The sequence below is a fragment of the Oncorhynchus tshawytscha genome, linkage group LG05 (assembly GCF_018296145.1).
Source record: "Oncorhynchus tshawytscha isolate Ot180627B linkage group LG05, Otsh_v2.0, whole genome shotgun sequence".
Taxonomy (NCBI): Eukaryota; Metazoa; Chordata; class Actinopteri; order Salmoniformes; family Salmonidae; genus Oncorhynchus; species Oncorhynchus tshawytscha.
The window spans coordinates 27508889-27533572 of record NC_056433.1 but is presented as its reverse complement, the minus strand read 5'-3'; the positions used below and the strand labels follow the sequence as shown (position 1 = coordinate 27533572).

Sequence of the window (24684 nt, the reverse complement as noted above, 5' to 3'; positions counted from 1 at the left end):
GTTAGTTCTTATTTGAGGTGTCCTTATCAGGTGTTGACTGTTTTCTGAAAAGTTCCCTTTCCCATCCCTTCGATACTTGTCTGTCTACTCTTTACCTCCATTTTAAACCCACTCTATCTTTACCTCCATTTTAACCCCACTCCCTCTTTATCTCCATTTTAACCTCACTCCCTCTTTACCTCCATTTTAACCTCACTCCCTCTTTACCTCCATTTTAACCTCACTCCCTCTTTACCTCCATTTTAACCTCACTCCCTCTTTACCTCCATTTTAACCGCACGCCCTCTTTACCTCCATTTTAACCTCACGCCCTCTTTACCTCCATTTTAACCTCACGCCCTCTTTACCTCCATTTTAACCTCACTCCCTCCATCTTAACCTCCCTCCCTCTTTTCCTTCATTTTAACCTCACGCCCTCTTTACCTCCATTTGAACCTCACGCCCTCTTTACCTCCATTTTAACCTCACGCCCTCTTTACCTGCATTTTAACCTCACTCCATCTTTCCCTCCTCTCTCTTCCATTTGTCTCTTATTTTTTGCTCCTCTCCCTCATCTGTCTTCTTACCTCAGTAATGCCTCTGTTGGTCTGCTCCTCTCCCCTCTTTCTTTGGGCCTTAAGCCCTTCCCCTTGTTCCTGTACCTTATTTTTTTGGAGTGCATCTTCCTCGCCTCTATGGTTCCCCTATTATTTTGGGCAGTATCCTCCTCCCCATTGACCCGGTCACTCCACCTCTCCTTCACCTCTCCTCTTCCTCTCTTACCTCCCAGTAATGGTTCTGTTGGATACCTCCCTCCTATCTTTTCACTCCTCCACTCCTTTATTTCAAGTCTTCTTCTCTTCTTTCTGTCTTACCTCTCTGTAATGGCTCTATGGGTCTCCTCCCACAATGTCTCCAGCTCCTGTGTGGCTCCGCCCCTCTCAGGGTTGGAGGTCGTTTGCGCAGCACCACGGTCTGCAGCCTCTAGACTCTGCAGCTCAGAGCGCAGCGCAGCCAGACGCCCCTCCAGGTCTGCCAATGCACGCATCCTGAGGAATAGGAGGACAGGGAGAAAGAGTGTGTTTGCTCATCCACAAGTGCTACAGAAAAAGTGTGTATGTGTGTGTTTGTGTGCATGTTTGTCACTCACCTGTGCTGCACTGCAGGGAGTGTTGGCTCCTTCAGTCCCTGCTGCTCCACTGCCCTCTGAATCTCCCTCAGGACCACCAGTAGGGCCATCCTCCTCTGGCCTGAACTCCTCTTCTCCTCCCCCTCTTTCCCTTCCACCTGGCCCTTCCTCCTAAGGCCCAACGATTCCTCCTCTTCCCTCCTTCTTTGGGCCTTAGGCCCTACCCCCTGTTCCTGCCCCCTCTTTCTTTGGAACGCATCCTCCTCCTTTTGTTCCAATCCCCTCCTCTGCATGTCAGGCCCTGCCCCTTTCCCCCTCCCTTTAAGGCTTAGCTCCTCCTCCTTCTGCTTCTGTCCCCTCCCAATTCCGCTTCTGGCCAACTCGAGGTCTGCCTCATCCAATCGCCGTGACAACGCTGCCACTGTGTCACGACAAGTCACAGCAGCTCCTTCCATCGTCAACTCCATTCCGGCGGCCTCCAGTAGACCATCCACGCTCCCGGCTTCTTCTCCGTAGTTCCTCACACTCTGCCGGATAGACAGCAGCCCGGAATGCCTGCCTCGGGCCCGGGTCGCACCATCTCCATGTTGCCAGTGGTCCAAGGGAACCAGCGCAGCCTGTATGCCAGCGTCGGCCTCTCGTATCTGGGCTAGAAAGCAATCAAGGGCCCCGGCGGCAGAGCGCACCCTCTTTAGTGTCTGTCTGAGCTGGTGGAGGCGGTGCCACTGGGGTGGGGGCATAGAGGGGTCTAGGGCCTCCCCCCCGGAGGTCTGCCCCGACACGCACTTCAGCTCCGCGTGGAGCCGCTGGTCCATTTCCTGGGGACAGGAAAACAGTAGACACTTAAAGACACAGTCTTTGAACTTGATTAAATTACCCATTGATTATTGAAGAATATTACTTATTAACGGCTCATGAGCTTAGTGTGTGTGTGTGTGTGTGTGTGTGTGTGTGTGTGTGTGTGTGTGTGTGTGTGTGTGTGTGGGTGTGTGTGTGTGTGTGTGTGTGTGTGTGTTGAACAAAATACATACAACTCATCAACTGTTGTGAGTCAAGTCAACTGATGAGTCAACACTGACGTGTACAGTATACCTTAAAGTCAGCCACAGTCCAGGGATCAGTCATCCCATAGGCTGAGATAGCTATGGGCTGCCTGGTGATGCGGTCAAGCTGGTCTGAGATTAGTGATATCTGAGAGTCTGCTGATTCCATCAGCTCCACGGTGGTTTCCAGAGAAGCCATTCTGAGAGAAACACAAACCATTTCATTTCACACACATGTATGCACACACAAACACAGGAATAACTACCAAGTACTTAAAAGGAAAGGATGTGGTAACAATTGGTTCTCTGAACCCCCCAAAATGTTGACACAATTGGTCCCTACATGTGTTCACATCTTTTGAAAATCTAAAAGGGAAGTGGACATTTTCACCCATGCTTTGGCTGAGAATTCCCCTGTGGAGACTTCCCTAGTCTCGTTAGTATCTTCTGTCATACGTCTCCCCTGTGGTGGTTAATTACTTTACTATCAAATGAGGAGATACAAACTTATCACACCAGTTAGAGTTATACTTAAACTAAATCTTTAATAATAAGAGCTTTGCAATGGCAATGACTTTCAACGATTCACCATTTCTAATGAACTGTTGAGAGTGATAAAACAAAAGTACAAAGATCTTTTATAGCCAAGATACACCCCTTTCAACCTACATGACAAACAACAGATGCATAGAATGGTACAAGGTTAAGATTTGTATGAAAGATATCTATAATACATAGCAGACAGCAACTGTTGTGTCAACAGTTTTCATTGTATAGACCAGTGTCTGGCCCTCCTACTCCAAACTGGAACCGTCAATAGTTAACAGAATACTCTATTATGTCGAATGAAACAACCATTATAATGCAATACAAGCATTATAACATGATCTTGCAATTTCCCTGACACCCCAAATGTACTTTTTCAAATAAATCAAATTAACTTGAAAGTGTGACTAGACCTGGTCTGCAGGCAGATCTGCTGGCCTCTCCACTGCTGAAGGAGCTTGGCCCCTTCACTGTCCCCTTCCAGTCCACCTCCCTCTGCACTCTGCTGCTGGGACACCTGGGAGGACTGCAGCTCAAACTCAAACCACAGCACCTCAGTCTCCTGCTTAAGAGCCTGCCGACACACACACATATTTTTTTTTTAACACACGCACACATTTTTTTTTTATGTACACACACACACGTTTTGAAACGGACTGAAATGGGGAGGTACTACCTGAACTTGCACAATAAGATATTCTAATTTTCAAACAGCATGTCCTACTAAACACAAATCTGACAGGGAGGCAGCTGAGACCATAGAAATGATCCGTGCCACCCATGAGTGTTCCAGTCCAATTGGTGTGAGCCTGGGCTTTGTCCCTTCCAGTAGTTCTTTGTCTATTTCATGTATTTAAAAAAAATCTTGTGTAAGTTGCAAAGCTATTCAATGTTTCTGCATAGTAAACTGCCAAAGTGCATCATTGTGGCACAGGTATTTATTTTTGTGTGAAATAGACCATTATACGGCTGAACCTTACCTGTAGCTCCTTGATGTGGCTGTGCAGGGCAGAGGTGGTGACTGGCTCAGGCTGAAACTCTCTCTCCAGACTCTGTCTGTTTCTCTGGAGCTGTGAATGGAAGGCTGAACGGGAAGCTCTGTACCTGAATAGCCAAGGTTCAACTTGGTTAGTATAATTTTTATATATAAATGTAAACAAAAGTGACATTTGTTGACGCAGTACAAACAAATTAAGACTGGAATTAAAAACCTAAAAACAACCAGCAAAAATATATCAAATATAAAAAGTTGTTCAATTGATTCAGTGCAGTCATTTAATAACAACACATTTGATCTAGGAGCATCTTTCAAAACAACCAGGGATACTGTCCCTGAAAACCAGAGGTGAGAATAAAGCATCAGACAGATTAGCGACTTTCTCCTGCATTAAACAAAACTATCAGTATAAATGTCAACAAGTGCGACAAGTTTTAAAATAGAGCGTTGGTTGAAACGGTTTGGTAATGTGGTCGATTGGCCCTGGCTACTGGTTGGCACAGTGTCTAAAAACAGTTAATAGCTTTCTTATAGCATTCTATATCTGTATATGAAAGTGTATATTTAACTAAACATTTTACAGTCATTCCAATCTGTTTCTCTATCCATATCTCAGCATCAACACATGATCCAACCATTGTTCTTTTCAGCTCATCCTATCCAGTCTTACAAACTGTGTAGGCTAATGCAACGATTTGAGCTCGCCTTGAACAAGTTGAAAAGAGGCTTTAATTGAAGAGAATTATCAGCATGCGTCTTGACTGTCGTTTTAAAAACGTATGTTTACACTAGCCAACATACAGTAGAGATGGATCCCTTACCTCTCCACCACTTCCTGCGTCGACAACCCCTCTTCCTGTGGGGGGGTGGTGTCAGCGGCCGGGATGACTGTCCGTTCAGGTGCCTGCTGCTCGGTCTCCACGCTATCGCCCCTGACAATCACCTAGGAGACAGGCAAACAAGCGCACAGTAACAGCGGGGTCAGGGTAGGCAGTAAAGTCAAACAGTGGCTCTAGCACACTCCGGCATGAAGTTTCCCCCTAGGTACTGACACAGGATCAGTATCTAGAGGCAACTTCACCCTACATCCTCTAGCACGGCTTAATCCAATTACTGGGGATTAACTCCTACAGCTGCCGCTGTCATAAGAGGTGCCTGGAGCAGCCAACCAAGACTCGGCCTCTAGTATGAGGTTCTTAGGAAAAGGGCAAATGGCAGTTTTTCTGAAGATGTTTTAACACTTTATTCAGACGGCAAGTAACTGAGATGAGAAAAAAACAATGGGAATGGTAAATGCAGGGGCTAAACCCCAGTCTCCGTTGGGGAGTTGTAAATGATGACATGTGCCAGTTACCACGACACCATGGCTCTTCACAAAGGCCAGTTTAAAAGGTCCAATGCATCCGTTTATATATTAATATCAAATCATTTCTGGGTAACAATTAAGTACCTTACTGTGATTGTTTTCAATAAAAATTGTTTAAAAAAAGTACAAATATTACTTCTTAGCAAAGAGCAATTTCTCAAGCAAGAATTTTGCAAGGACTGTCTGGGAGTGGTCTGAGTGGGGAAGGGAAATCTAGCCATTATAGGCAGAGAGGTGTGGAACTCTTTCTTATTGGTCTATTAACTCATTTACCACTAACTAATGTATCCTCTTATACAGCATAAATATTTTGAATGAAGCCATAATGTCGGTTTTCCTTTCTGCTAACTAACTAGCTAACTAGTTGGCCTAGTCCTTGAAATGTCAATTGCCGTTCAGATTTAACCAGAGCAATCTGAGAATATATATATATACACAGCTATCCACACCCTTCATTGAGCCCAAGCCTACTCTCTGAGAATATACTTTCCCAGCCATTAGGAAGAGTGAAACACCAGATTCAGGATACCCGAGACTAGCATCCTACCACTTCCAGTACCTGAGTGTGATTTGGGCCTTGTTGGTGGCTTTTCTGGACATGCATTAAACGACCCCCTTGGACTTGCAGTAGGCGGCCCTGGACATGCAATGGGCGATCTTGGACTGGGAGTGGGTGTTCCAGGGTCTGCAGTGGCAGACCCTGGACTTGCAGTGGGCGGTCCTGTCTTAGTTGGGTTTGGTTCTGGTCTTCCAGAGCCTGAGAGCGGTGTCCAGCTTGCTTTTGTGGGAGCTCCTGGCTTTGCTTTTGTGGGCCAGCCTGCTGGCCAGTCTCGCTCAGCAGGGTGTGATCTCCAGGCTCGCACCCCCTACCAAAGTGACACAAGAACAACAACAGGGGGTAAACCCAGGACAATTACTTAGCTAATCAAATTGGCTGGCCTCAGGAAATATAAATACACATAATTCATATTTTGAGGTTTTACAGACAAAACAAGTGGCTGATGTTTAACTAGCCCATCAGTAATTTAACTTTATAGCATCAAACAATAATCTAATTGAATTTAATCATTTTATTACTACTAAGATATTAAAGACACTACAGGTTATTTGCAATTAGAATTGTTGCATAGATCACCATGGGCAGACCAGAAATTGGCCCGGGCATTTCTAGTACACCGGCCCATTTTTTTCCCTTGAGACCCCAATTACTAGCCAAATGATGGTCAATTTGCGCAAAACCCTCAATTTATACTAGACCACTGGACTAAAGATGGACCAGCCCATCTGGCATTTGCCAAAACTTCCCAATGGCCAGTTTATTTCTGCAGAGCACCATTGAAACTTTGTAACTGTAGTGCTATGTTTCACCTGTCCTGCGGGGGCACTGTGGCACCGTGCTGCAGTTGCGGCAGCATGTTCCCTTGCCCTCCCCCTGACTCCCTTCGCTGGACTGCAGCTGTGATGGGGGAACTTTCCGGGGCCAGGGTCTCACAGAGCTCCCTGAGGGCCTCCAGGCACTCGGCACCCCTCAGCGTCGCACTGCCCTCTGAGGGTAGACATGCCTAGAACAATATAAATAAAATAGAATAGAATGAATCCTACTGGTACACGGTTACGCATATGTGGGTACACAGACCCGCAAGCAACTGCGGCCCCTCATGATGAGTTCAGATTTTTTGTGGTCCCCACCCCCATCAAAGTTTCCCATCCCTGATGTAGACCAAGCTCCAGAGCCACGTTTGGAGTACAGTGAAGTCAAGTGGTTAGGAGAATGAGAACCCCTTTAGACTAAATGAGACTGATGTACAATCAGGATCAACCTGTAAAAAAACACGTGTCCTCCCAACCCTTCTGCTTCAAAGCCTCCATTGCATGGCAATCACAGGTGGCTGGTGAGTCGAGGACAGCTCATAATAATGGCTTGAATGGCGTGAACGGAGTGGTATCAAACACATAGAAAGCATATCATTTTGATATCATTCCATTTATTCCCCCAGCCACCACTAATGGAAATTAGGCCTCATTTCATGCTATCATGTTACCGTGCAACAATGCTGTGAAATATTGATTCAAAAGATTTCGTGGTACCTGTTGTCTGTACACAGGTTCAGGGTCAGTGGCATCTTGCTCAGTGTTAGTAGTGTATATGTCACATCTCATAACAGTGGGGTTAAGGGACCGCACCCCGTTGATCTCAGACCACAAGAGTGGCAAAAAGGCAGTCAACTCTGAATGCACAGCCTGGGCGTCACAAGACACAAAACCACTGTTAGTCAGACGAGGCATTAAATCAAATTAATGAGCATAGAATGATAAGCTGCTCATGCAATGCATTGGTACAGTGTTCATATTAGGACTCCTAGTGACTGACACAACTACAGCTGGTGTGCGCAATCCTAATATGGACACCATACAGCTCCCTGCAATTGGATTGTGATACGTTGACAAAAAAAATGTATCCACTGATCTGCACATAACCTATACATTTCCCAATGGAGCTCAAAGCCCTGTTAGGTATGAGTTCAATCATCACTTTTCTGCCAACCCTAAACCATTATGTTTTATTAAAAGGTTATTTATTGTGGCTTGGGGTGGTCTAGCTGTCTAGGCTGCTGCCTCTAGAATAAATGTACTGCTACCAGCATGGGTTTGAATCCAGCCCATTGCTCTTTCAGCCACAACTCTCCTATTTTTTGTCTATACCTCTTCCTGTCCTATCCAATAAACAATAAAATATGTAAGGGGTGGGTCTGCCCCACTCCTTAAAAAATAAATACATTTTATTGTTGCCATGCACCTGCAAATAAGATTGCTCAGATGTGCGAGTGCCTTTTGAATTTTGTATTTATCAAAGGCAGAAAACAGTGAACAAACATTTTCTATAGTGGCCCTTCCTGTAAGTTACTCTGGATAAGGCTGTCTTATAAATGACGAAAATATAACATTTTATGTAAATGTGATGTCTTCTTTGAACCAGCTCATTTTCCCATTCTTACCTCCCACTGGCTCCTGACTGAAAGAGACAGTAGCTTCACGGCTTGGAGCTGGGCCCCAGAGCAGAGGGCCCCCAAACCCTCAGCGGCCCCCAGGAACTCCTCCAGGATGGCGGGCCTCAAAGCACCCAGCGCCCTCTGGAGGACGAGAGATCATGCAGACAAAAATCATGATCACCACTCAGACATGTTGACCATGAACAACACGACCACATACTGACCGTTGACCAACATTGACCATTGACCAACACTCCAAACAGACATTGAATTCCATAAATATGAGGTGTTGCACCATTGCCATACTCTGAGATTACAAACGACAACTTCTGACAAAGGAAACTTTTACTATATTGCACAAAATTTGACAGGTATTAAATAAAGATACACTTTATTCAGACATATTACAAAGTTATACACATGATAATAATGGAGATGGAAATGGCAACCTTTGACAAGAAAAAACCCTCTGATTTCATACCTCTTTTCTCTTGGCTTGCCAGTCAGACATCTCTCGGTCACTGAAGAGTACGATGGCTTCCTGGATGTTCTCTTGCAAGCGAAACTTGGCCTTCTCCAGCCTGCTCCTAGCCATCGCCTTGGCTTTCGTGTAGATCTCGCTATGGACCATGAACGGTGGGTGTGGAGAGGCTTGGTCGCTACACTGATGAGGAGGGTTCTGGGTTCTCAGCTGGCCTTTAACTTTGAATTTGGGGATGTGGGTCTGTTTTTGAGTTGTTTCAGACTGGGTTTGGGACACTGTGGGAACATGGTACAAAGATTGACCCACAGGCTGCTGCTCTTGCTCTTTGTGACTTTGCTTCAAAGGTTGAGTTTCACTGGGTTTGGCGTATGTTTCAACTTGGGCCAGAAGCTGAACTCGAGGTTCAATGGGAGTTTGAGTTTGCTGCGTTTGAGGTTTGTTTTGAGTCAGAACCTGAGATTGAGTGAGGCCCACCGGCTGAGGCTGTGTTGGGGCCTGAGTGTGAGATTGACTTTGTGGTAGGGCCTTGATGATGGCTGTCTGCTGGCTGATGTCCTGGGGTAGACGGTCCCCTTGCAGTGGGCTATGGGGCTCTGTGTGCCGCCGATGTGGGGGTGTCTGAGTTGCAAGCTTGGCGTCACTCTTGCTCTTGGCTGTGGCCGCTGCAAATGAACCCCTCTGGGTCTCTGGCAGTGAGTACCAGCGGACTACCACCTTGGGTGGTGGCTCATCCCCCGCCGGGACCCGAGCTCGCCTTGACCCCAGGGAGCTAAGCATCTCCACCATTTCCTGGAAAAGGAAAGACACCCAAAGCAAACACCTCTGAAACTGAGACATTCAAACTTCAAAGAGCACTCCTCAATTTCTATATCTGCCTACAGTCAGGTCTTAACATGTTCATAAACTAAGGGTTGGGTCTTTGGGAATGTAACAGCCACCAACTGGATTTATTGATAATCTGCTAGTTTAATGGTCGAACATGACGACCCACACTGTTTTCCATAGACTGAAATGGAGCACTTCCGTTTCCTTCCCAGCTAGCCTGAAATGTCAGATAATCATGGCTGTTGTGTGAATCCATTGTCCATTACTGTAAGTACCTGAGCCTGAGCAACCGCTTCTGTGATTCTGTCTTCCAAAGCAGCTGCATTGAGGTGCTGAATAGGGGAGTTCGTCTGTGCTTTCTTCACCAGGACTTGCAGGTCCTGCCCCTCTGTCACCACTAGGCCCTCAAGCTGCAGGCCACGAGAGATCAGTGCCTGTGCGGAATGAGAGAAACAAACAAAATGTTGCAAAAACATTATTTTTACGTTTCTGGAATGTTTTGAAGTAATGTGTCGTGGAAATTCTACACATGTCGTGGAAAATACCAGCAGAGACACTCAATCTAAATCAATCATTGTTTATTAACAGTTAACTGGAGAGGTTCCAACAAACTTGATGCACCATAGTGAACATCTGTCAGGAGCTCTAACTGGGCAGTCCCGTTAGTTATCTTATATACTTACACAGACAAGTAATATTTGCATGATTTAGCTTATTCATTATTCATCATAATTCATTAATCATCAACGTTTGGTTCATGCATGTGACTGACCAATACTGGTTTGTGCATGTAACAGACCAATACCTCACAAGGCTTCTTCTCTCCAAGCTGAGACCTTGAAACTGAGATAACGTTCCTAAAACAAGGTTCTGGGCGTCCTGCCAAATTGCAGATACTGATAGTGAGAATTCGTTCAATCAGTCACTTGCATGAACACAGAAATGCGTAATTAGAAACGCACAAACATAAAAATGTTCCATCACAAATGTTAAATCAAAGTCTTATTAGAACGTAATGGCAATGGTAGCTAATGTCCTAGGAATGTTTTTAGTTTGCTGGTAGGGGTAAAGTTAATACCTGTAGCCTATATGATCTGTCACTACTATCTGCCAGTACCAGAATACATGATCTGCCAGTACTAGAATACATGATCTGCCAGTACTAGAATACATGATCTGCCAGTACTAGAATACATGATCTGCCAGTACTAGAATGCATGATCTGCCAGTACTAGAATGCATGATCTTCCAGTACTAGAATACATGATCTGCCCGTACTAGAATACATGATCTGCCCGTACTAGAATACATGATCTGCCCGTACTAGAATACATGATCTGCCCGTACTAGAATACATGATCTGCCAGTACTAGAATAATGATCTGCCAGTACTAGAATAATGATCTGCCAGTACTAGAATACATGATCTGCCAGTACTAGAAGACAGCAAAAGGGCATTGATACTGTAAATAGTGATACATGTCCACTTAAGCAGCGACATGTAAAAACAAGAAGTGTAACGGCACCGAGTAGTGTATGCTAACGATCATAGTAGAGAGGAGATTATGGGTGCTCACTTTGGCCTCTCTTCCAGGTTTCCTTTCTTCCAGGTGCTGGTGAACCTCCAGGGCTTCGGTCCCCCAGTGACTCAACTCGGCCAAACGGCCCTCTAACATGGATGTGGCCCTCTGTAGATCACTGCATGTCCTTTCCGCTCTGGCCAGCGCCTGCCAAACCTGCACATACACACACACGTGCAGATTAGGGTTGGGGTTAGAGTTGGTCTCAATCTGAATTGAAGTCAGTCAATTTAAAATGTTAAAATCTAAAATCTGTTTTGATGTAAATAGTTTTTTCATTTTCAGTTTATTGAAAAGTAATTGAAAATAGGTTCCATTTTTTCAATTATTAGACTGTAATTAGTTTATGTGTTTAGGCGTATGTGTGTGTACTCTTCCGGCGCCGACAGAGATGGCCGCCTCGCTTCGCGTTCCTAGGAAACTATGCAGTTTTTTGTTTTTTACGTGTTATTTCTTACACTAGTACCCCAGGTCATCTTAGGTTTCTTTACATACAGCCGACAAGAACTACTGAATATAAGATCAGCGTCAACTCACCATCAGTACGACCAAGAATATGTTTTTCGCGACGCGGATCCTGTGTTCTGCCTTACAACCAGTGTAACCGAGTGGATCACATGCAGCGACCAAAAAAAAAACGACTCAGAAAAAGAGGGAAACGAAGCGGTCTTCTGGTCAGACTCCGGAGAAGGGCACATCGTGCACCACTCCCTAGCATTCTTCTTGCCAATGTCCAGTCTCTTGACAACAAGGTTGATGAAATCCGAGCAAGGGTAGCATTCCAGAGGGACATCAGAGACTGTAACGTTCTCTGCTTCACGGAAACATGGCTAACTGGAGAGACGCAATCCGAAGCGGTGCAGCCAGCGGGTTTCTCCACGCATCGCGCCGACAGAAACAAACATCTTTCTGGTAAGAAGAGGGGCGGGGGCGTATGTCTTATGGCCAACGTGACATGGTGTGATGAAAGAAACATACAGGAACTCAAATCCTTCTGTTCACCTGATTTAGAATTCCTCACAATCAAATGTAGACCGCATTATCTACCAAGAGAATTCTCTTCGATTATAATCACAGCCGTATATATCCCCCCCCAAGCAGACACATCGATGGCTCTGAACGAACTTTATTTAACTCTCTGCAAACTGGAAACGATTTATCCGGAGGCTGCATTCATTGTAGCTGGGGATTTTAACAAGGCTAATCTGAAAACAAGACTCCCTAAATTTTATCAGCATATCGATTGCGCAACCAGGGGTGGAAAGACCCTGGATCATTGTTACTCTAACTTCCGCGACGCATATAAGGCCCTGCCCCGCCCCCTTTCGGAAAAGCTGACCACGACTCCATTTTGTTGATCCCTGCCTACAGACAGAAACTAAAACAAGAAGCTCCCACGCTGAGGTCTGTCCAACGCTGGTCCGACCAAGCTGACTCCACACTCCAAGACTGCTTCCATCACGTGGACTGGGAGATGTTTCGTATTGCGTCAGACAACAACATTGACGAATACGCTGATACGGTGTGCGAGTTCATTAGAACGTGCGTTGAAGATGTCGTTCCCATAGCAACGATTAAAACATTCCCTAACCAGAAACCGTGGATTGATGGCAGCATTCGTGTGAAACTGAAGGCACGAACCACTGCTTTTAATCAGGGCAAGGTGTCTGGTAACATGGCTGAATACAAACAGTGCAGCTATTCCCTCCGCAAGGCTATCAAACAAGCTAAGCGCCAGTACAGAGACAAAGTAGAATCTCAATTCAACGGCTCAGACACAAGAGGTATGTGGCAGGGTCTACAGTCAATCACGGACTACAGGAAGAAACCCAGCCCAGTCACGGACCAGGATGTCTTGCTCCCAGGCAGACTAAATAACTTTTTGCCCGCTTTGAGGACAATAAAGTGCCACTGACACGGCCTGCAACGGAAACATGCGGTCTCTCCTTCACTGCAGCCGAAGTGAGTAAGACATTTAAACGTGTTAACCCTCGCAAGGCTGCAGGCCCAGACGGCATCCCCAGCCGCGCCCTCAGAGCATGCGCAGACCAGCTGGCCGGTGTGTTTACGGACATATTCAATCAATCCCTATACCAGTCTGCTGTTCCCACATGCTTCAAGAGGGCCACCATTGTTCCTGTTCCCAAGAAAGCTAAGGTAACTGAGCTAAACGACTACCGCCCCGTAGCACTCACATCCGTCATCATGAAGTGCTTTGAGAGACTAGTCAAGGACCATATCACCTCCACCCTACCTGACACCCTTGACCCACTCCAATTTGCTTACCGCCCAAACAGGTCCACAGACGATGCAATCTCAACCACACTGCACACTGCCCTAACCCATCTGGACAAGAGGAATACCTATGTGAGAATGCTGTTCATCGACTACAGCTCGGCATTCAACACCATAGTACCCTCCAAGCTCGTCATCAAGCTCGAGACCCTGGGTCTCGACCCCGCCCTGTGCAACTGGGTACTGGACTTCCTGACGGGCCGCCCCCAGGTGGTGAGGGTAGGCAACAACATCTCCTCCCCGCTGATCCTCAACACTGGGGCCCCACAAGGGTGCGTTCTGAGCCCTCTCCTGTACTCCCTGTTCACCCATGACTGCGTGGCCATGCACGCCTCCAACTCAATCATCAAGTTTGCGGACGACACAACAGTGGTAGGCTTGATTACCAACAACGACGAGACGGCCTACAGGGAGGAGGTGAGGGCCCTCGGAGTGTGGTGTCAGGAAAATAACCTCACACTCAACGTCAACAAAACTAAGGAGATGATTGTGGACTTCAGGAAACAGCAGAGGGAACACCCCCATCCACATCGATGGAACAGTAGTGGAGAGGGTAGCAAGTTTTAAGTTCCTCGGCATACACATCACAGACAAACTGAATTGGTCCACTCACACAGACAGCATTGTGAGGAAGGCGCAGCAGCGCCTCTTCAACCTCAGGAGGCTGAAGAAATTCGGCTTGTCACCAAAAGCACTCACAAACTTCTACAGATGCACAATCGAGAGCATCCTGGCGGGCTGTATCACCGCCTGGTATGGCAACTGCACCGCCCTCAACCGTAAGGCTCTCCAGAGGGTAGTGAGGTCTGCACAACGCATCACCGGGGGCAAACTACCTGCCCTCCAGGACACCTACACCACCCGATGCTACAGGAAGGCCATAAAGATCATCAAGGACATCAACCACCCGAGCCACTGCCTGTTCACCCCGCTGCCATCCAGAAGGCGAGGTCAGTACAGGTGCATCAAAGCTGGGACCGAGAGACTGAAAAACAGCTTCTATCTCAAGGCCATCAGACTGTTAAACAGCCACCACTAACATTGAGTGGCTACTGCCAACACACTGTCAATGACACTGACTCTACTCCAGCCACTTTAATCATGGGAATCGATGGGAAATGATGTAAATATATCACTAGCCACTTTAAACAATGCTACCTTATATAATGTTACTTACCCTACATTGTTCATCTCATATGCATACGTTGATACTGTACTCTATATCATCGACTGCATCCTTATGTAATACATGTATCACTAGCCACTTTAACTATGCCACTTGGTTTACATACTTATCTCATATGTATATACTGTACTCGATATCATCTACTGTATCTTGCCTATGCTGCTCTGTACCATCACTCATTCATATATCCTTATGTACATATTCTTTATCCCCTTACACTGTGTATGACAGTAGTTTTTTTTGGAATTGTTAGTTAGATTACTTGCTCGTTATTACTGCATTGTCGGAACTAGAAGCACAAGCATTTCGCTACACTCGCATTAACATCTGCTAACCATGTGTATGTGACAAATAAAATTTGATTTGATTTGATAAAATAAAATTTGATTTGATTTGATTTGATTCCTGAATTGACTGACTTCAATTTGAATTTAAGCCTAGTTCACAAATTATATCCACTTGTATCAAAACATAATGCTGTTTCTTGTATAATCTTCTTATCGTCACATTCTTGTCATAACAGCTGCCAGCGCACAATAAAAACATCTTAAAACCGCTAGTCTAAAATTGTTCACATCCACAGCACTGTCTCAGTGTTTGAAAGGCCAGCAGAAAGGCACTGGGATTGGGGCTACCTCCGGGAGTGTATGTCTGAGTTTTTCCACTTTGTCCACAGGGAAGTCTGGGGATGGGCTGAGAGAATCCAAATCCACCTCCATTATCTTCTTACTCAAAAGCTGCGGGGACAAAAATAGGAAAGAAAATAAGGGCATGAAAGACAGTGCTTTGCACCATGTGTAAACTAGGGTTGTAGTGCTGCCAGAGAGCAGGGGAGTGGCGCCCCCTAACCTTTTTTCAATTTGAGAATACATGAAGCTGGTATTTCTGGAAAATGTGTTCTGATAAATTATATTTAAATACCTCTAGAATTCCATGTAAAACATCAGAATGACAAACCAAATAAATATATATAGCAGCCTACAGGTAGGTAAATGGTGGTTTCATCCCTGTCTTTTCTCTGGTGGTGGAGAGAATGATGAAGAACTATAGGCTGTGTGTGTGCACTGCGGAGGCTTCACCACTATGGCCAATCAGAACTTTGAAAATAAAATCTGCTGTTGAGCCACATGAACCTTATCATCACACCAACGAGATTGAGGATCCAAATTCACTGTGTGTCTGCCTTGATGTTCATAAAACTCCACGGACCCCCTCTTGCACTGCACAGTGGATACCCAAACCAGAGTGGTCACCTCAAAGCCCAAGGAGCCTGACCCTCTCTGGAAGTTGCTGTAGCCCTGCTTGGGATATTTAGCTGATATTGGTTATTGGTTGAGACACACAAGGCTTCCAAAAGGGTGCTTCGGTTGTCCCCATAAGAAAACCCTTTTAGGTTCCAGGTGGAACCCTTTTTGGTTCCAGGTAGAACTAATTTGGGTTCCATTTAGAACCCTCTGTGGAAAGGCTTTTACATGGAACCCAAAAGGGTTCTTTAAAGCTAAAAAAAAAAGGTTTTAGGTTCTAGATAGCACTGTTTTTTTCTAAGAGTGAACTTGGTCAATTGATTTGATAGCATGTTTAATCTACGCAAATCAATTATATGAATTGATAGTTCTGTTTTATTTTGTTCTTTAATAGGGTAGGCCTACATTGTAACCATGTGTTCACGCTAATCAAATCAAAGTGTATATATGATACAGCATAGTAAGCTAAGCTACACAATACAATCAAATGCCTACTCTCAACTAAAGCTCTCCTCGCAAACAGTATGTGTATTTACATTAGGCTATAGCCTACAAATAGCTATACCATGTATTCGTAGCCCTATTAGACTACACAGCAAATTATTTTTGTTTCTGAACTGGCTGAATGGCAGAGGTATCCTTCAGCTATCCTTCAGCACCACAAGTTGGTTGAACTTCTTTAACATCATTGCGCAATCCTGGCGCTGTCCTTTCGGCACCACGAAGAGCATTCCAATCACTTAAAATAACACTCATCAATATCTGTTGCATACACCTAATAGTCCAGTCATCATTTATTATTATCGTCATTACACATAGAGGAGTATCACTTCTCACAGTGGTGGTCGTTTAGTAAAGTTAGATCAAAACTGAATAAATGTCTCGCAAGATCACATAATGATTCATTTGCATTTTACATAACAGAACCAAATATGAACGTATTGCTTGTAGGCATATAAAGTGAATGTCACACCAAAAACACCTCCACATTTCTAAAGAGATTTTAAGATGGTTATCTGAAGCTGAATCGTAAAAAAAAATTCTAATGCGCCAGACCCAACAGAGCACACCACTAGGCAGGATATATGCTTTGATTGACAATACAAGAAAGGCTAATAGTTACTTACCACCATCTACTCTAATCTGCTCATGAAAGATCTAAATGCATATGCCCATGAATTAATATTCACGACTGAGAGTGATGATGCTGTATTTTGACATGAAGTATGCCTAACTTGGTGTTTGAGGGCATTAAAAATCTAAAATGTTCTTGAGACAATATGTGTAGGCATAGGCAGATGTTGCAATTAGAGGATACATTTTATACATATTCTATCATATTAGGCTATTCAATAGGCTACATCTGTCGGTACAAACGCCGATTTAGGAATTTATGCGAATGAATGCGAATTCATGTCGAGCTCTCTCACCTACAAAAATAGCACTACACCACTGGTGCAAACCCATTAGTAAGTCTGGCTCTATGGCTCCTTTTAAATTGGAGGAGAAGACTCCAGATCCCTCACGTCAGACCTTCTTCTCCAATGGTTTTCGAAAAGGTGATTAGAGAGAACACGAGGAATGAAGGAAAGACAAATTGAGAAAGTCTCATTGTAGTTGTCTGCCGAGGTGTTCTGTGGAGTTATTCAAAGAAGGAAAGAAAGGAAGTCTCCACACTCCACACTCCTCCACTCTCTGACTTGAGTATCTTACCTAGTTATTTTCAGATGATCAAATTTTTGCTATTTTTGTATTCTTGGCAACTAAACTAAAAGAAACGTCCTCTTACAGTCAACTGCGTTTATTTTCAGCAAACTTAACATGAGTAAATATTTGTATGAACATAACAAGATTCAACAACTGAGACATAAACGGATCAAGTTCCACACACATGACTAACAGAAATTGAATAATGTGTCCCTGAACAAAGGGGGGGTCAAAATCAAAAGTAACAGTCAGTATCTGGTGTGGCCACCAGCTGCATTAAGTACTGCAGTGCATCTCTTCCTCATGGACTGCACGAGATTTACCAGTCTTGCTATGAGATGTTACCCCACTCTTCCGCCAAGGCACCTGCAAGTTCCAGGACATTTCTGGGGGGAATGGCCCTAGCCCTCACCCTCCGATCGAACAGGTCCCAGACGTGCTCAATGGGATTGAGATCCGGGCTCTTCGCTGGCCATGGCAGAACACTGACATTCCTGTCTTGCAGGAAATCACGCACAGAACGAGCAGTATGGCTGGTGGCATTGTCATGCTGGAGGGTCATGTCAGGGTGAGCCTGCAGGAAGGGTACCACATGAGAGAGGAGGTATTCCCTGTAACGCACAGCATTGAGATTGCCTACAATGACAACAAGCTCAGTCCGATGATGCTGTGACACACCGCCCCAGACCATGCCGGACCCTCCACCTCCAAATCAATCCCGCTCCAGAGTACAGGCCTCGGTGTCACGCTCATTCCTTCTACGATAAACGTGGATCCGACCATCACCCCTGTTGAGACAAAACTGCGACTCATCAGTGAAGATAACTTTTTGCCAGTCCTGTCTGGTCCAGCGACGGTGGGTTTGTGGCCATAGGCGACGTTGTTGCCGGTGATGTCTGGTGAGGACCTGCCTTACAACAGGCCTACAAGCCCTCAGTCCAGCCTCTCTCAGCCTATTGCGGACAGTCTGAGCACCGATGGAGGGATTGTGTGTTCCTAGTGTAACTCGGGAAGTTGTTGTTGCCATCCTGTACCTGTCCCGCAGGTGTGATGTTCGGATGTACCGATCCTGTGCAGGTGTTGTTACACGTGGTTTGCCACTGCGAGGACGATCAGCTGTCCTTCCTGTCTCCCTGTAGCGCTGTCTTAGACGTCCCACAGTACAGACATTGCAATTTATTGCAGTCCTCATGCCTCAATTTATCTGCAGTCCTCATGCCTCCTTACAGCATGCCTAAGGCACATTCATGCAGATGAGCAGGGACCCTTGGCATCTTTCTTTTGGTGTTTTTCCAGAGTCAGTAGAAACGCCTCTTTAGTGTCTGTAAGCGTCTGTAAGCTGTTAGTGTCTTAACGACCATTCCACAGGTGCATGGTCATTAATTGTTTATGGTTCATTGAACAAGCATGGGAAACCGTGTTTAAACCCTTTACAATGAGGATATGTGACGTTTTTTGGATTTTTACGAATTATCTTTGAAAGACAAGGTCCTGAAAAGGGGACGTTTCTTTTTTTGCTGAGTTTATGTGTGTGTTTTCTATACCTGTTTGCACCTCTCCCTGTAGGCTTTACAGACACTCCCCACCCCTTGGCTGGAACACTTCTAATTTAGTGTACACTGCACACATAACTCATGTGGAATTCCAGGTCTCTCGCAGCGTTTGGAACTGCCGATCTGCGGTCAAGAACGTAGAGTTCTTAGTCCCTTAACTTTTTGGCCCTGACTGAGACATGTATCACCCCAGAGAACACTGCTACTCCAGCTGCTCTTTCTTCATCTGACTACGTTTTCTCTCATAGTCCGAGAGCATCTAGTCGTCGTGGTGGTGGCATAGGTCTATCATTTCAAGTGGAGATTTTCTCTTTTCTCCCTCTCTCACCTGTCCACCTCCTCCTTTGAATTCCATGCTGTCACTGTCACTTGTCCACTCAAGCTTAACATTTTTGTCATCTATCGCCCACCAGGGACCCTTGGAGAGTTCCTCAATCAGCTTGACACCTTGATAATCTCGTATCCTGACGATGGCTCACTGCTCTTCATACTTGCCGACTTCAACCTACCAATTAACCTTCAATTAATTTCTTACTGACTCTCCTCCTCACCGCCCACCCCCCAATTAAAAATATATATAAAAAGGAATCAGCACTTGACCCCCCCGGCCCTTCTAGCACTGAGTCCACTGACACTGACTCTACTTTATTGAGGAAAAATGTACTTTGTATGCCTGTGATATGTGGATGTCCCACCTAGCTATCTGAAGATGAATATGCTAACTGTAAGACATTCTGGATAAGCGTGTCTGCTAAATGACTAAAATGTAAAATGTTGCATACCAGTGTAGGGTGAACTTGCCCTTTGATGCTGATCTTGGGTCAGCATTTTCCCCACTAATGGTTAAGGTTAGGATTGGGGGAAGGGAAGCTGATCCTAGATCTGTATCTAGGGGACATTTCACCCAGGAGAGTAGTGTACCTGCACCCTCTTCTTGTAGGCTTTCAGTGGGACAGACTCCACCTCTAGGCGCTCCCTCAGCACCCAGCCTGCCTCTTGGGCCAGAGCCTGTACCACCTGGATGCTCAGAGGACCAGCACTGGGCTGGTTCGATACCCCCTAGTTAACACAAGAGGATTCAGACCACACACATCTTTAGGTTGCTGTGCTAAAGCCTGGCCATTATTTCTGGGAGCTAGTCCTCAGGGTCATATTCATTAGGCCTGAAGAAAGAAAACTGAAACAGGGAGGGACTACCCTGGACTTGACCAATAGGAAATGCTTATTTTTGTGTTCCGTTGCAAAATCTTCTAAAACCTTTAATGTAATACAACCCCGGTCTCAAGCAAGGTTACGCTGAACAACTTCCACTTACATACACAAATAACAACCAGTAAATGGATGGTGAAAAGATCAGAAAGGTTTGTATAGGGGACAATTGCACTCACAAACATAGTCCTCTTCATGTAGGCGGCCCACTGCATGTTCAGCTTACTAAGTTCAGCTACCAGGGCTTTGCTGGTAGATGGGTCTGTGACCTCGATGAGGAAGTTACCCACCTCGTTCAGGTAGGCCTGCAGGGTGCTCCACTGGGACACCTGTTGGGATGTCCCCTAAAGGGTTGGAGAGACTGTAGGGTCAAGCTTTCCAACAGAACATTTCACACAAGATTAATATGCTGTATTTGCCATAAGAAAGTATTATATTTTCAATATGTAGACTACTTGCAATAAATTTGCAAACTGAAATCCTTTTACCAGAAATCACATTAAATACTGATCAAACAATATGTTAGCTCTCAAGGCTTTCTATCCCAGTACTAACACATCTGATTCAACTCATCATCAGCAACATGATTAGTTGAATCCGTCCTGTGTCATGTAGACAAGAAAGAGGAAAACTATTTTTAAATGAGGAGGTAGGGGAGACAAAGTAACACGGGGCACAAAGTAACAACTCCATAACTCAAATTAGAAATAACTTAGAAAGCTGTTATTCAATGTGCTAATGTTTGGTTAGTGTATTTACATGCCCAGGAAGTTTTGCTGAAATCCATAAATTATTTTGTTGTATTGTTTTATTAATTCTAAATATTCTTGCGGTCTCTCTTAATTATTGACTTGTGGAGCAGTCTCCATGTATCTAATCATATGTCATTTTTTGATTGATTTAATTGATGACAATAATTATTTTTGTATTTTCTCACAAGACTCAGATTAGGCTCAGATTTGTAATGGGGGTTAATTGTAACATTTGTAACATTTGTTACAATTAACCACAGTCCTAAAATCCAATGCCCTTTTATGGTATTTAGACACATTCACAAAATGATATCACTTCTTTACATGAAGTTTGCCAGTACAACTGTCACGGATCCCTCCGGAACTATCATTACGCACACCTGGTCCCTATTCCCATTGATTAGTAATTGTATAAGTGTGTTCTTTGTTCACCTTTGTCCGGTCGATTATTGTTACAATGTCCGTTGGTCGTGTGAGTACCTGTGCTGTGTTGTTTTGGCTTTCGTGCTGCGTGTATTGCGCAGATTATTATGGGTCTCGTTCCGTGTGGTATCATTGTGCGCTTGTGTTATTTATTCAAAGTACTCCTTGCTCTTTTGTTTGGGTTTCAACCCTGTGTTTTGTATACGTGTTTGTTTGGTCTTAGTCCCCGTGCCTTTACACGGCACGCTGTAATTTGGTAAATAAAAAAACCTTTTATGCATTCCTGCGCCTGTCTCCCGATCCCTTTATACCAATGTGACAACTAAGATGACACCATAGAAAAATGTCCAACTAATATGTATTCATGCTAAAAGTAGCTTATATAAAATGTATACATTTGGGCTATTCAGTTTTTGGTCAATATGGCATGCCTAAAAGATCAAATAAAACTTGTTTGTCAATTCAGTGTGTGTTTGTTCATTCAGTGTATTTTCATCCAAATATCAGTTTCAAATCAGAAAATGTTTCAATTACCCCTAATTTTTACCATTGAAAACAGTGTAACAATAACCCCGCAGCCTGTAACAATTAACCTTGTGAAACATACAAGAGCAACATTTCACTTCCACCACTTTCGGGTTGAATTGTAAACAGCTGGAATGTCCTAGAAACTTCGTTAAGTGTGTAATGGTAGCTAAGATATGTATGTTTGTATAAAATATTATGAATCTACCTCAAATATTATTTTTATACTAAGCAAAGGCCCAAAACTGTTCCTTTGGTTCCTGGTCTCCCCTAAAACTTGCCCAATAAGGGACCTGTTTTCCTGGTGATCCCAACTGAAGATGACTCTGGTGTGTTAGAGCTGGGCTAAAACAAAAGCTTGCGCACACTGCAGCTCTTCAGGGACCTGAGTTTCTTTCCCCTGATGTAGGGTATGGGGGCCAACTAGAGTGGGACCTGTACCTCTGTCCCAGAGGACTCCTGAGCCAGCCACGTCTGTAGTGGGGGGAGATTCTTGCTGTAGGCCTCCCAGGTACTCAACACACGTCCCATGGTGCCTTTCACTAACGCCACTTCCTCTGTGCTCATGGCCGTGTCACTCTCTGCCTCCTTCACCTGCCTACTGACAAGCTGAGCATCCTCACCTGGGGAGTGGAATGCAAAAGGTTTAGGGTCAAGGTTTATCAGGGTGGTGTCATTGGAGGCTAGAATCCTACTGTGGGCCTTGCTCAGCAGGGCACAACGATGTGCATCGTTTAATTCAATAGCAACAATGCTGCTCTGAACAACCATTTGAAGAATGTTGTGATTATGGTGGTCCAAAGGGAGATTATGTACAGTGTGCTGCATGAGTTTTATGATTTCGATAGGTCACAGCCCGCTTACACACACCCTACAGGAGAAAACCCACTTCGATGACTGAAGAACGGTGAGCACTGTTTAGGGGAAACGTGTTGTTCAGTACAAACCATTACGCAATGTATTCAGGATGAATTCCATCGTACTCATAAGGCTATTTCTCTCGTACAGACACGTTTATTCTCACACAGTCACTCACACACATATACAGTGAGTACACAAATAACAGTATTTTCTTTCGCACACGTATCCAGCTCAGCCTTACACTGTCGCAGCTATAGAAGAACACACACACACACACACACACACACCTTACCCAGAGCTGCCTTGCTTGTGTAAGTGCTGGCTGTCTGTTTCAATTTTTGGAGGGCATCCACCAGATGAGAAACTAGGCATTGGCGATCCACTGTGTCCTGAGATAAAATAATATGATTCATACAAAACCATTGAGTAAAAAGCCTTACGAGTAAAAATGTGCTTCCTTGTTGTTTCAACTTCATCAAAGTAATTGCGTTGTATCAATGTGGATAGTTAGACAAATGTATTAACTGGTTAACTTTGATTAAAGTTTTTTTTTTAAATGTACAAGTCTAATTTAAACTGAAACTGGATGTTTATCTAGAGTGTTCGCCAAGTGGGACCACACTGGGATCTGATGTAAGACAATTGCTAAACTTGATCACATAATGAGTAGTAACTTGGGATGTAAGGTGACTTGTAGATCAGAATCACTGATCTCAAACATGCACATCGATACATGCACATTGATCACAAACAGTGAATCCACTACCCCTCACTGCAGTGCCATGATGCACAGCCAGGGGCAGAGTATTATGCACATTTTTGGACAGAGGCCCAGCCAACTCACATGCCAGTCCTGTAGGAGCAGACGCACTGCATCCTGGGAGCTGTAGGGCCCTTTCCAGGAGCGTAACTTGGCACCAATTCGAGCCAGTAGATCCAGGACGGTGTGCCGGTGCTCCCGGTATTCCAGTTTGATCCCATGGTACTTAGCCGTGACACGGGCGTTGGTGAAACTGTGGTAAGAAAGCATAACAAACATAAGGGAAAAGACAGAAACATGGAGGGACAACCTGGACTTATCCAACAGGAAATGCTCATTTTTGTTGCAAAACATTTGAAATGTTTCTGTTGTGTGCCCACGACCCAGGTATCAAGAATGACATGGTGCAGAGTGATACAGATCATTACCTGTGAGTTTAGTACAACATACATTGCAGGTTTGGGAAATGTAATGGAAATGCCAGATAATTTAGTGAACTGCCTATTTTTTCCACCCACTCATTTTGTATTTGATGTTTTCATTAATAGGACAGTTCATTAATAGGACAGTTTATTAATAGGACAGTCAGCAGAGGGGACAGAAAAGACGGCAGGAGAGTGTGTGTTAAACAGGCAGTGGGAGAGACTTGTACCCAGTACCTACACCTACAGTACATGTGTTTGCTGAGGCAGAACTAACCTCTGGGCCAGGCATTCCCAACTTTCTTTCCCCCAAGGTCCCCTTTTTCACGTCAAAAATATCACGCCACCCCCTGCAATTCTACATGGTTAAACAAGACTCGACATCTTTCAGGTAGGCTATTTAATGCTAATCATTTATATGAGCTCTCAATTTAATTGTACGTATTCTCTTTTACAGAAAGTGAATAGATCAATTCATAGCGACAGAGTCACACATTGTATTAGTCCCATTTCTTTGACTGCTTGACTTTAGAAGATTGTAGCTCAGCTTCTGAATGTCATAGAGCCAAACCAAATTACAGTGCTTTCGGAAAGTATTCAGACTCCTTGACTGTTTCCACATTTTGTTAGGGTACAGCCTTATTCTAAAACGTATTAAATAGTTTATTTCCCTCATCAATCTAAACATAATACTCCATAATGACAAAGCAAAAGCAAGTTTTTAGAAATGTTTGCTAAAAAAAATATATCACATTTACACAAGTACCTTACTCAGTACTATGTTGAAGCACCAGCGATTACAGCCTTG

General features: G+C 44.5%; 1 protein-coding gene across 1 annotated transcript in view; it reads right to left on the bottom strand.

The window, feature by feature from the left end:
- LOC112250423 (nesprin-2) overlaps positions 1 to 24684 on the bottom strand; it is a 245510-nt gene that overhangs the window by 174502 nt on the left and 46324 nt on the right. Inside the window, exons 14-31 of the mRNA XM_042322697.1 lie at positions 23539 to 23707; positions 22987 to 23083; positions 22275 to 22456; positions 20313 to 20477; positions 19846 to 19983; positions 15056 to 15157; positions 10937 to 11095; positions 9635 to 9793; positions 8532 to 9323; positions 8057 to 8191; positions 6429 to 6622; positions 5620 to 5926; positions 4516 to 4637; positions 3678 to 3801; positions 3111 to 3271; positions 2201 to 2351; positions 1130 to 1926; positions 855 to 1028 (exon numbers count right to left, since the gene is read on the bottom strand). Of these exons, the coding sequence (XP_042178631.1) occupies positions 855 to 1028; positions 1130 to 1926; positions 2201 to 2351; positions 3111 to 3271; positions 3678 to 3801; positions 4516 to 4637; positions 5620 to 5926; positions 6429 to 6622; positions 8057 to 8191; positions 8532 to 9323; positions 9635 to 9793; positions 10937 to 11095; positions 15056 to 15157; positions 19846 to 19983; positions 20313 to 20477; positions 22275 to 22456; positions 22987 to 23083; positions 23539 to 23707 (4128 nt within the window). The remainder of the gene's footprint in view (positions 1 to 854; positions 1029 to 1129; positions 1927 to 2200; positions 2352 to 3110; positions 3272 to 3677; positions 3802 to 4515; positions 4638 to 5619; positions 5927 to 6428; positions 6623 to 8056; positions 8192 to 8531; positions 9324 to 9634; positions 9794 to 10936; positions 11096 to 15055; positions 15158 to 19845; positions 19984 to 20312; positions 20478 to 22274; positions 22457 to 22986; positions 23084 to 23538; positions 23708 to 24684) is intronic.